This window comes from Arachis duranensis, chromosome 7 (genome assembly GCF_000817695.3).
Source record: "Arachis duranensis cultivar V14167 chromosome 7, aradu.V14167.gnm2.J7QH, whole genome shotgun sequence".
Classification (NCBI taxonomy): Eukaryota; Viridiplantae; Streptophyta; class Magnoliopsida; order Fabales; family Fabaceae; genus Arachis; species Arachis duranensis.
The window spans coordinates 27,313,563-27,327,185 of record NC_029778.3 but is presented as its reverse complement, the minus strand read 5'-3'; the positions used below and the strand labels follow the sequence as shown (position 1 = coordinate 27,327,185).

General features: G+C 36.3%; 1 protein-coding gene across 1 annotated transcript; it reads right to left on the bottom strand.

The window, feature by feature from the left end:
* Positions 1 to 4,954: 4,954 nt before the first annotated feature.
* Positions 4,955 to 8,519, bottom strand: LOC107458398 (disease resistance protein RPV1-like). The gene is made up of 4 exons (XM_016076604.3): positions 7,305 to 8,519; positions 6,684 to 7,138; positions 5,236 to 6,343; positions 4,955 to 5,020 (listed from the first exon to the last, which is right to left on the bottom strand). The coding sequence occupies exons 1-4, from the start codon at positions 8,517 to 8,519 to the stop codon at positions 4,955 to 4,957; spliced, it is 2,844 nt and encodes a 947-aa protein (XP_015932090.2).
* Positions 8,520 to 13,623: the final 5,104 nt, after the last annotated feature.

The following is a 13,623-nucleotide window of genomic DNA, read 5'->3' as shown; positions in this document are numbered from 1 at the left end:
GAGCTAGGAAACAGAGATAACTTGGGAATGATGTAAATGTTAAAAATGATGAATTGTATAAGAAGGAGGTGCATGTATGAATGAGTTCTGGCGCTAAGGCTTGAATGATTGATTTTCTACAAGTATTATGAAATGTATGAGGCAAGTAAGAGAGTAATGTAAGAAATTGAGAATTGATTATATTAATTAATCAAGGATAATAAAATGTATGATCAATGAGTTAAGTGAAATTTAGAATGATGAGATAAGACATTAATTAGTATCGAGAATGAAATGATAATTATGAGAAATGATTGAATATTTTGAGCTTGCAAGTATTTTCTCCCTCGTGTCAGCTTGGGGTATTATTTTCTCCATGTTAGCTTGGGGTGTTTTCTCTTCTCCCCATGTCAGCTTAGGTCTCCACCCATGGATATTATTAAGCTTGAGGTGTTCTCTTTCCCATGTCAGCTTGGGGATCCTCCCCATGATGTATTTTTGAGCTTGAAGACATGTCGGGATGGCTATGTAACCGACAATTGATATCACCAGCCATAGGACAGTCATGCATCATGTGCATATTGTTTGAATTGCTTGCTTGTGAATTGTTTGGGATTGCCTACGTGATTATAATCTGCTACTTGTTATAATTGTTATCTGCATTACCTGTAAATTACATGTGTTTGCCTTGTTTGCTTATCCGTCTGTGCATATTCACTGGAGATGGAGGAACGGAGGAAGGATAGAAGGGTCTAGTGTTTAGGTCAAGTTTTAGTTAAGTTTTGGAACCCTTAGAAGGCCACCTCTTATGATTTCTGTTTAATATCTTAAGCTTTATAATCTGAGTGTTGGTGTTCTAGGATTGTCTCTAGCATTCTCAGGACCTTATATCTTATATGCGTCGCACCTTTACCATGCTGAGAACCTCCGGTTCTCACCCCATACTGTGTTGTGTTTTTCAGATGCAGGTCGAGAGGCTTCTCGCTAGGCATCTGGATTCCTAAAACGGAACGGTTTCTGGGTTCTTTTGTTATGTAGCTTATGTATATATGTACTTAGCTTTCTCTCTAAGAAACTTTTTTATTTGTCCCTCTTAGGAGTTTAAGGAGAGTTAGGGTTTTATTTATGTATTTTGGGCTTTGGGATATGTATATATGTATGTAAATATTCTTCGGTCAGCCTTGGTTTCGTAGGCTGAGTTAGGAGCTTGTTATTATGTATCTTTTGGGCTCTCTACTCCTAGTTTCTGTTATATTATGTTCGCTAACTTTCGGTTTCTTTGCACGCAAGTTATCTCGTTTCCTGAGCGTTGCGCTTTTACTTTGCGTTTTTGTTTTACACATTTTTCAAAGCTCCTAGTTAAATATCTCTTTCATTATTAATATATATATTTTTACTTTTAGAGGTCATAATACCTTGCTATCTCAGTCTTATGAATTAAGCATAAGATTAAGTATGGTAGGGTGTTACATTATGGTATCAGAGCAGTTCGTTCCTGTAGAGCCTAAGGGACGGACTGATTATACTTCTGTGCATTCTCTGTGTATGTGTCTATGTGCTATTAGGATATCTAACTGATATATGTGACATAAACATTCATGAGCATGCATTTGGAACTTAAAGCACTAGACTTGCGATATTGAGACTGATCAACTTGATATCACTTGTTTGGTGTGTATAGGGACCATATGTCAACTCGCGGACGCGGTCGCGGGAGAGGTAAAGGTAGAATAGACAATGCTAATCCTAGCCCGACAGAGAATGACCCTGTAGACTTTATGGCTGCCTTGGGAAACATGGCTACAACTATGCAGGCGACAGCCGAAGCTCTGGGGAACCAAATGAACAATGGGAATAATGGCAATAACGGCGATGAGGGCCCTATGACGCTTTCCTCTTTCCTGAAGGTTCATCCTCCGACCTTCAAAGGAACCTCAAACCCCACCAATGAGGACAACTGGATTCAAGCTATAGAGCGAGCATTACAAGCTCAACATGTTCCTGAAAAGCAGTGGGTTGAGTTTGGATCTTATCAACTGTAAGGCGAGGCCCAGCACTGGTGACAAGGAACACGGTAAATCCTACAGCCAGATGGTGTCGTGATTTCTTGGGACTTGTTTCGAATAGAGTTCTATAAGAAATAATTTCCCAGTTCAGTAAAAAATGCTAAGGAACTTGAACTACTTCATCTAAAACAAGGCCAAATGACTGTCATTGAGTATACTAGTAAGTTTGAAGAGCTGTGCCGATTCTCCCGCATCTGCCAAGGTGTTCCAAGGAATTTTACTGAATGGAAGTGTATCAAATACGAGGGAGGCCTTAGGAGCGATATTCTGAGCTCCATCTCATCGATGGAGATCTGAACCTTCTCTGAATTGGTAAACAAAACCAGTGTTACTGAAGAATGTCTATGAAAGGTGGCATTAGATAAGAGTGACCACTGAAGATCTGTTAGGTAAGATCAAGGAAGAAATTTTGCTCCTAAAGATCAAGATTTCAAGCGAGGCGGCAATATTTCACAGCAACATCAAGGTCAGAATAACTTCTGGAGGTTCAATAATAATAATAACCCGGGAAGAGGACGCGAAAAATAGGCTCAGTTTTTGTAGGATGACTTGACTTGTAGGAGGTGTGGAAGGTACCACCCGAACACTCCGTGTAGGGCCAGTTGGGATGTATGTTATTACTGTGGAAGCGTCAGGCATATATCTTAGAATTGCTCAGAAAAGATGAGTCAGGAAGCTAGAAGAGCTCCGTAGGTGGACGAGTGTACACTATGGTGGCGGATGGTGCTGAGAGCCCATATGCTCCAATTAGAGGTAATTATGAATTAGTAAGTAAAACTTTGACTGCTTTGCATGATGATGACCTGTAGCACTTATCATAATCCACTATCGAGCTATGAGAAGTGTGATTTCCAAGGGAATGATCGAATGATGACTTTCAATTAGTGAGACAAAACAACATTTGGTTGGCATTGAGGGGTGACTAAGTTCTTGAAGAATAATAACAAGAGTTATGTAGTAGAAAAGGATTGGAAGAGTAAGCATACAACTTGAGTCATAGATTAGGGATCGAGAGTGTTAAGAATGGTGCAACAACACTATTAGAATTGATGGAACTCAGAAACTTGAAAGATTATAAAATAGAGGACGAAATCCGTTCAATCAAGTGTTCCCGGTATGAAATACCAATTGGACCGAAGAGCGCGTTAATGAATCCGTCCGAGTCGACCTAACCTTCTTTTGTAGCTCATAATAGAATTCTTCTCCGAACTTCTTCTTAAATAATGAATGGATCAACTCCTAATCATATCCCTGACTTGAAAGAATCTCATTTTTTCCAAATGAGTCCGAGTTTGTCTTGTTATAATAATGTAAATTCGTGAATCTTAGGAACTTGCCGCGAGTCGAATTGCTCTATTTTGTAAAACTTATATTTTGTTGACATCAACTAAGGTTTATTTAATTTGGTGCACCATATATTCTCCTCAACCAGCTTGAATTTCAATTCATCTCTGAGAGTGCACTTTAACTTCTTCTTGTATATCTTGTTAATCTCAAGAACTTGTTGTACCCACCATATAGAGCATCCCTTTATTTTACAGCAAACACCGTTCTAGTAGTTCAATCACTTCTCGGTTTATTTTCTTTTCAAGCTTGAGTTAGCATCACGTATAACGCTTAACCATAACCATTAAGAATGCCGGTCCCTTAATATTCTTCCATATCTTAGAAAACATTACTGTTTAGATGCTTGAGAGCAGAAACGGTTTTTGAACTTCCTCGAGAGAAACTAATTATGCTTCTTTAAATATTACTTTGACAGGATAAAAATCAGTGCGCGATTAAGACTAAAGAATTAAATCTGGGAGGTATTGAACCGTTTATAACGTTAATACAGATTAAGAATTGGAATGGGAGAACACACCTAAGAACTTGAACTTAAGAAGAGAAACGACCAATGCGCCTATCTCAGATTACTAAACTTGAATTATGGGGGAAAAATTCCTAATTAGGTGGGTAGGATGTAAATCCCGCTAAATTAGCACATAATTAGTCAATAAGTTGAATTTTAAAAAAGAAAATTACAAATAAAAATCTTATATTAAAATAGGATAGAGATCTTTAAAATGAGAATTTTGACACAAATTTCGAAGAATTTGGCCTAAGATTGTGCTGAACGGACCAAATCAGTTGGACCAGGCCCAAACCGAGCCTGTGGGCCCAACTGAACCCATCAAATAAATGAACCTAGGGCTCATCTTCTTCTCCATTTCTGCATAAACCAACGCTGAATAGCCAAGGACAGAAAAGAGCTTCCAAACCCTCACCACAACCTTAATCCACCATAACTTCTTCATCAGAGCTCCGATCGCCGCACCATTTGCGGCCACGCGTCCACTGCATTGAGATCTACGATGCTATCGGATCAATTTCATAGGTAAGCTTCAATCTCACCCCAGCCTCTCCATCCCTCAATTTTCAAAATTAAAGGAAACCCATGTTGAGATTTTGTTTAATTTGGTACTCTAGGTTCAATTTAGCTTGTGGAGTTTGACAGATTTAGTTCGTTTAGTTCGTGGGCACGGTGCGAGTCCTAAACCCTAGTTTTTCGTGTTTGGATTATGTTGGATATTGAATTGTTGGATATATGTATGTATATATATATGTGTTAGGTGTCTAAATGCATGATATGGAGATTCTTGGAATCATTGGAAGCTTGATTTGAGAGCTTGGTCGAGTTAGAGTTAAATCTTGGTGATTGAAGCATTGCCATTTTGCCTTGTGGTTTGCGTTGGTTAATAAGTTGAAATCGGCTAAGGTATGTTTTAGGTTTTGCGTATTTAATATATAATGTTATGTGAAAACTTAGGCTAGGTGACCATAGGATAGGCTGAAACGTATGAGTATAATTAATGCTTAGTGACTTTGATGAGAATTGTGATGTGGATTTGGTGTTTGTTGGATAAATGTTAATTGATAAATTGTGAGCTTGTCCTTGGTGACTTCAAAGCCAGTCCTGTGATAGTTGTAGTTCCCTGAAATATAATGAAGACACAAAACATAAAAGTAAATACTAGGTAGCTAAAAGTCCATAATATTACTTTTATTATGATGCTTGAAATCCAAAATTGATACAAAACCATTGCTATAGCAGACTAATTTTCATATTTATTGGAATAATCTAGAAGACACATGAATGTTAACAACAGATCCATCAAAATATTATCATAAATTAAAGCATAATCCATACCTTGTATTCTGTTAATACATGAAGGACTTCCTCATGAAGCCATAATCTACTACGCTTCTCAGGTTCATCTGGTGATTCCTCGCGAATTATTTCTCTTCCCATGTCCCTTAGCAAATTATGCATTCCAAGCTTGTTTGTGCTGTCAACAGTTACAAGGCTTCGCTCTCTAAGGACACTGATTCCAATTTCAGCGAAAAGTCCGCAATCATTTAATATCTGAATAACATCACTTCGGTCCATCCCAATGAAAAAGCATGCTATATCAAGAAATATCTCTTTCTCAGTATCATCACTAAGACTATCAAAACTTATTCTTAGCTTCTCCTGTATTTTATGATTGGGAATCCTTTTAAGTTTCTCCAAAGCATTCTTCCACACTTCGATTTCCCTATCACACAAATAGGACCCAAGAACTTCAAGAGCAAGTGGCAGTCCAGAAGAATATGCAACTACATCTTTAGTAAGGACAGAAAAATTTGTGTCTGGATATGCTTGCTTGAATGCATGCCAACTAAAAAGCTCAATAGCTTCACTATCATCCATTTCATCCAATCTATAAATTATAGGTTCAATGCCACGCATTTTAACCAGATGCTCATCTCTTGTTGTGATGATTATACAGCTTCCGGAACCAAACCATTCATGACTTCCACACAATGCATTCATTTGCTCCACTTTATCTATATCATCAAGAACAAGAAGTACCCTTTTGTGGCAAAGTCGATTCTTCAATTCAAGTTTTCCTGATTCAGTGGTACGTATCGGTATCTTTGTTGTTTTGTAAATATCAGAAAGGAGACGATCTTGTAAAGAAACTTGACCATTATCTTGCTCCCAAACTTCCCTGATGTTTAGTAGGAAGCACTTGCAATCAAATTTGCGACTAAGTTGATTATAAAGAGCTTTGGCAATGGTTGTTTTACCAAGTCCTCCCATGCCACATATCCCAAGAAGTAAAACATCTTTTGATTGTTGTTCAATCAATAGATTGATCACATTTTGCACACGAGATGTTACTCCCACCGGATAGTCTGCAACAAACAATTCTGTCTTGTCAAGCAAATGAGTAACATCTTCAACAACCTTCTTGATATCCTCATTCTCATTCCTATATTACATGAACCAAAGATAACTAAGAAGTGTCATCTTTTAGAACATAATGGATGAGACTGAAGGGAAATAAAAACTTATGAAACAACATTAAATACGTTTTAAAGATTGGGAATGAAAACATAGCTTCTGCCTTTCAATTATATATAGAAATTTCTGCAGAGCAACTGAAATTGTCCTGAAGGCTTGAATATAAACAAATGAAACTAAGGTTATTCTTTTGAATGAAATACCATGGCACCGTTACCACATTAAACAAATAAGAAATGATTCTTTCATAGAGATAAAATTTATTAACGAATTCAAATAAAAGGAAAACGTATCACAGATTAAATTACCTGGAATTTACCACAACAATTCCTGAAAGACTACCAACTTGACGGAGTGATGTCCTCCAACTTTTCTCCTTGTCTTCCTCCACTGGGTGACTTCTTAAAAGATCATTAAATTTTTGTCCAAATACACCACTTTGGTGACGTACTTCGGAGGGATCTACACTGTAGAATATTGGCACGACTGCGTGAGCTGTGGTTCTTTGAAGCTGCATTATATTCTCTAACTCTTCCAGACACCATTTTGAACCACCATAATTTGTAGACAGCACAATAATAGACATTCTGGAGTCTTTCACTGCTTCCAGTAGTGAGATTGATATCCATTCTCCCCTTGGAAGTTGAACATCATCCTTGAAAACATAAAATCCAGCATTTTCGAGAGCCGCATGGAGATGTGAAGTGAATGTTGCACGAGTATCTTTTCCTCGGAAACTCAAGAATACATCATAGGTACTTAGCTGGGAATAAAAAGAATTCAAAATATATGATTAACTTGTGCTCAAAAGAATTTTACCTGGACTTTTATTAACTAGTAATGTACAGGTTAGGATCAAAGAAGCACAATTTACAATCCAACTAGCTATCAAAGTTTAGAAGATACAACAACCATAACCTGCTGCGCACCTTGGGAGTAAGACGTGATTCCTCATCAACAATTTCTCTTCCAATTTCTTCTATCAAGGTATGAATTTGAAGCCGGTTGCCATCAACAGTTACTAAACATTTATCTTCAAGGGCAGTTAAGGCCTTTTCTCCATTATGTCCAGTGCCATTCAATATTTTCACAACATGGTTCCGGTTCATACCAACAAAGAAACAAACTATATCAAGAAATATCTTCTTCAGTGAGTCATCTCTTAAACTATCAAAGCTCACTTGTCGAAACCTCTGCAATTTATAAGGAGGATTTTCCTCAAGTTCTTCCAATGCAGGCTCCCACTCTTCTATCATCTTTCCATATAAATGGGATCCAGCTACTTCAAGAAAAAGTGGTACTCCCCCACAATACTCAACTATAGATTCTGCATGTTCGCGATACTCTTCTGCAGGAATTTCCTTATTCTTGAATGCGTGCCAACAAAATAGCTCAATAGATTCATCATAATTCATTCCTTTCACTGTATATATATCATCAGCGTCCTTGAGCATACTCCTATCCCTAGTGGTGATGATTATTGTGCTTCCAGGACCAAACCACTCGCGACTTCCGCACAAAGCCTCTAAATGGTCTCGTTCAGTCACATCATCTAGAACAAGAAGAGTTTTTTTATTGCTGAGATTTTTCTTTAATAACAGCTTTCCTGATTCAATGTCATGAATCTTTGCTTTTTCTGCAGTAGTTTCTTCCCTTTCTTCTTCCGTTGCTTCTTCTGTTACTTCTTCCACTGCTGCTTTTGTTGTTTCCTCTGTTGTTTCTTTTGTTGCTTTTTCCTTTGCTTCTTTCGTTGCTTCTTCTTTTGTTTCTTCTGTTGTTTTGCAGATACAAGAAAAAAGCTCTTCCTGTAAAGAAACTATACTATGCTGCTCACATCTCTCGCTGATATTGTCAACAAACATCCTCCTCTGGAATCTGTAACAGATTTGATTATAAAGAGCCATGGCAATGGTTGTTTTACCAATGCCTGCCATTCCCCATATCCCAAGTATTAAAACTTTATCATAATTCAACAGTTGAACTTGAATTAAATCCTGCACCCGAGGTTGCAATTTCTCTACATTCGGCAGAGTGAACCAGTGATCCTTACCACCTAAAAAGGCAGTAATATGTTCAACAATATTGTCTAAGGCTTCATCTCTCTCCCTGCAATATACATAAACAATGACACAAAACATGTACATTCTGCTTAAAAGGAAGTATAACGGTGTACCATTACATACCAAACAAGGTCAAGCAGGACAAACGATACAAGAAAATGATACAAATGATGTGTTTAGATATTTTCATATTTTAGCTTATGCACAAATACATCTACATTTATTATGATAGATACGATTAGATGGGAATGCAATTGTAAATTAAGCAAATTAGCATATGACAATTATCTATTGGGCTAACAAGTTACATTGGGTGAGGGAGGAAGCCTTTGTCTAATATTGCTTTTCTTTTTTGTGTTTACAGATCAGAACTTTTCTTTCTTGAGTTCTCTTACAATTATCTGGACTATATATGTGACAAAATTTGTTCTACTATTGTAACTTCTTTTTGGGTTTTCTAAGGTCTCTCCCTCCTTGGTTATTAGAGAAGTTGCATGATCTCTATGGGCCTAATCAACCGTGACTTCTCAACTAACATACTCTCAAGAATCAATCAAAGTTCTTCTTGAGACTATAAAATGCCTCCTCAACTGGAATGGATCCACTCAATTTTTTACTATCAATTGTTTTGTCAAGATATCGTTTACCATTTAACATGTTATTTCACATATTTTTTCTTGATCTCACTTAAAAAGTATATGATGAGAGATCATATTTTACAACAATAATTGAGAGAGAAAAAAATTGAGAAATCCATTCCCCTCCTCAACCACTATGCCAAATCCCTTTTTGGTTAACATCTTTATTGTTTCTAACGGACAAAAGAAAGATACAGAAACAACAGGCTAGAGATTATCTCTACTCGAAATCTTCATCCAATTTATAATTTCTTGAGCTTTCATCGATTGTCCCCACCATATTATGCTTTTGTTTTCACATTATCTTCTATATCTATTTCTAAGCGCATGGTTGTTAGAACTCAACCCGTGATCGAATCGGTCAAGCTATTGATTTACTGATTTATTGGTTCAACCCATGAGTCACTACTTGAATTAGCAGACTCAATTCCCACGTAAATAAAAAATATAAAATAGTCAAAAATTTAAAATTAAAATTTAAAATATATATCTTCACTAATATTTTAAAAACAATCAAATTTCAACAAATTATAATCAACAAGTTATGATTTGGTTATTATTGAATAAATATATAAAATTCTAGTATTTTTTCATAATAAAAATTTTTTAATTTTATTTTTATATTAAAGTAACTATTTTTAATTTTAATAACTAAATAATTAGTTTATATTTATTATATTGTTATATACTACATGTATTATTGAAAAAATAATATTAATAAATAACATATAATCATAAAAAAATAATTATATTGTAATTAATAAAAATATTTTATATTTTTAATTTTCCATGTTTAATAAAATTTATACTTAACTAATAATTATGCATAATAAAAAATATAATTAGTTTAAAGATAAGTGAGTATGAAATTAAAACAATATCTAACAAAATTATTGTATATTTTTACTATATAATTAATAATTATCATATAAAATAATAAGGAATAACATAGCCTAATGGCAAAAGTAGTAAGTAGTAACAAAGACAACCTGGTTCAAACCTGATCTACATTAGTTTTGAATTTTCAGCTGAGCAGTTCGATTGACCGGTGGATCAGTTTTTTTCAAGTTTGACTGGTTCTTGTTGATCCTTAACCTAAAATGGTCTTGAGACTGTGGGTTTTTTTTTTGTTTTTTATTGAACTAGCGAGTCCGTTTCGATTATGATAACTATGGAGTAGGGGGCTCTTGCAATGTGAAGGGAAGGTCAAGGATTTATTGGAAAATCCAAGAGACGATGGACACTCGTTTGGTGAATTATAAGAAGAAATTTATCACCTTTTTCCATGGCTCCAAGTTAGTAACATTACAGGGTGAACTGTCTCAATGACCTACCTGAGTATAATTTCATCACTTCAAACGTTTATAAGCTGCCAATAAAATTATAAAAATTTACCAGGATTCACCAATTGAGCTATTTTTATCCCTTGACATAGAGCCAATGCTTGGCTTATTGTTACACTCTTACAAAGCAGCCTTTCAAACATCATATGGGTTGCCACCAGTGAGATCACATTATCATGCTATCAACTTGTTATCCGATTCGGCTTTGGTTAAAGTGCACTCATATCGATATCCACATAGTCAGAAAACTAAAATAGAAAAATTTTTTAGTGAAATCTTGTCAAAGGTATTATTTGTCTAAGTACAAGCCCCTTTTCATCCTCCATTTTGATTGTCAAGAAGAAGGATGGTTCTTCGAGATTTTGCACAGACTATAGGGCTCTTAATGTCATCACTGTGAAGGACTCTTTTCTAATGCCACCTGTTGTTGACTGGACAAATTATTTGGAACGTAATATTTCTCCAAATTAGACTTACAGGCTAGGTATCACCAGATCAGAGTGAGGCCCTTCAAAACGACTTTTCAAACATAACAAGGCTTATACGAGTGGCTTGTGATGCTCTTTGGGTTAACCAACGCTCAAGCTACATTCTAGAGTCTCATAAATTTAGTGTTTGTGGTTGTGTTGAGGAAATTTGTACTGATTTCTTTGATGATATTCTTATTTGCAACCTTGATTGTTTTAGTCATCTTAGACACTTGATGCATGTGTTGTCATTTTTTAAGGAAAATGCTCTATTCATTAAACTATCAAGTGCTCTTTTGGCCAAACTCGAATAGACTAATTAGGTCATATAATGTCTTGAGAAGGTGTGCGAGTAGATGATTTGAAGGTCCAAGCCATTTTACAGCGGCCAACCCCACCTCTCTTAAACAATTACATGACTTTCTTGGATTGACAAGTATTATTGTAAATTCATTAAACACTTTGATCTCTTAGCTGTCCACCTCACCGATCTTCAACGGAAGGATAATTTTACATGGTACTCGGCTTTGACAGATGCATTCCTGAAGATAAAAAAGCCTTTTCGCAAGCACTAGTTTTGGCTTTGCTCGATTTCTCAAAACCATTCATGTTAGAGATAGATGCCTCAAGAAGCGGCATAGGAGCCATTCTGAGTTAGGCAGCCATCCCATAGCTCACTTTTCAAAGAAATTGTCTGGGACTGCCCAGAAGCAATTGATGTACACTTGAGAAATGCAAGTTTTCATGGCTACTGTCACAAAATTTCACCATTATCTACTAGGCCATAAGTTTGTGATCCAAACCGACAACAATAGTTTGAAAGAGTTGCAAGCTCAGACCATTCAAAACCCTGAACAATAGACATGGTTAGCAAAATTGCTTGGCTATAACTTTTCAATTAAATATAAGAAGAGTTTTGAGAATAAAGGCGGGGATGAATTGTCTCGTTCATTTATGCATCTCACCATACTACACTGGGATCTAGTGCCACTGATACAGCAGGTATAAGACCCCGATTCTCTACAGGATTATTCTAAGAAATTTTGTGATAAGAAATTCGATAAATATTTAAGAATCACATCATCATAAAATAATAAGGCAGATTTAGACTTGATAAGTGAAAAGAATAGGTATACCGTGAGAGATAAAAGCGTGTTCTAAGCTGAAAATCGTACCAACAAACTTCACCCTTTCATAATCAACCGGCTTTTCTCCATTATAAAGCCATTGTTTTCTTTTTCTTTCTCCACATTTTTCTATCAAATATCACAGAATATTATATCTTTAATTATTCATTTGATGAATTAATTAAAGAGAAGTATAAATATATTATTAAAGATTAATCAAATATGAACTAACACATTAAATCGCCTTTTCTTCGGTTCAAACAAACCATAAGCATACACATCATCAGGAACCTAACCATGATTAAAGCCCTAATCTTCTTCATCCTTCCTCTGATAACCGAAACAGAGAGAAACCTCCCTAACCAAGGTTACACCTCTTGGTTTCCTCATGTGATGATGGGCTCTGATTAGGTGTTCTCTAGAGGAGAAACCACGTAACTCTCTTCACCACCTCATCCTACTTCTTCTTCTCCTATTTATATGTCCACCGCTCTTTTGGGTATTCTTTCTCAATGCCAAAAAAAAAAGAAACAGGAACGAAAGAGTAGGAGAACAACAGAGGGAGTGGTGCACGAAATTGTGATCATCAATGGCGCCATCAACATGGTACGCACAATTGCAATCTTAACTCTTTATCACAACTAACCAGCAAGTGTACTGGGTCGTCCAAGTAATAAACCTTACGCGAGTAAGGGTCGATCCCACAGAGATTGTTGGCATGAAGCAAGCTATGGTCACCTTGTAAATCTTAGTCAGGCAAACTCAAATGGTTATGGATGATGTATGAATAAAACGTAAAGATAAAGATAGAGATACTTATGTAATTCATTGGTGGGAATTTCAGATAAGCATATGCAGATGCTTTGTCCCTTCCGTCTTTTTGCTTTCCTACTGTCTTCATTCAATCCTTCTTACTCCTTTCCATGGTAAGCTGTATGTAGAGTTTCACCGTTGTCAGTGGCTACCTCTCATCCTCTCAGTGAAAATGTTTAACGCACCCTGTCACGGCACGGCTAATCATCTGTCGGTTCTCAATCAGGTTGGAATAGAATCCAGTGATTCTTTTGCATCTATCACTAACGCCCAGCCTTCAGGAGTTTGAAGCTCGTCACAGTCATTCAATCATTGAATCCTACTCAGAATACCACAGACAAGGTTTAGACCTTCCAGATTCTCTTGAATGCTGCCATCAGTTCTAGCTTATACCACGAAGATTCCGATTAAGGGATCCAAGAGATAAACATTCAAGTCTTGTTTGCTTGTGGAACAGAAGTGGTTGTCAGGCACTCGTTCATAAGTGAGAATGATGATGAGTGTCACATAATCATCACATTCATCATGTTCTTGGGTGCAAATGAATATCTTAGAACAAGAATAAGCTGATTGAATAGAAGAACAATAGTAATTGCATTAATACTCGAGGTACAGCAAAGCTCCACACCTTAATCTATGGTATGTAGAAACTCCACCGTTGAAAATACATAAGAACAAGGTCTAGGCATGGCCGAATGGCTAGCCTCCCAAAGAGGGTTCAATCATAAAAACATGATCAAAAGATGATCCTAAGATTGAAAAATGATCAAAAGATGAAAATACAATAGTAAAAGGTCCTA

Coding starts and splice junctions, on each gene's coding strand:
- LOC107458398 (XM_016076604.3), bottom strand. CDS start 8,519: ATGTACATGTTTTGTGTCATTGTTTATGTATATTGCAGGGAGAGAGAT. Junction 7,139..7,304: donor AATCACGTCTTACTCCCAAG/GTGCGCAGCAGG, acceptor TTTTATTCCCAG/CTAAGTACCTATGATGTATT. Junction 6,344..6,683: donor ATTGTTGTGGTAAATTCCAG/GTAATTTAATCT, acceptor CATGTAATATAG/GAATGAGAATGAGGATATCA.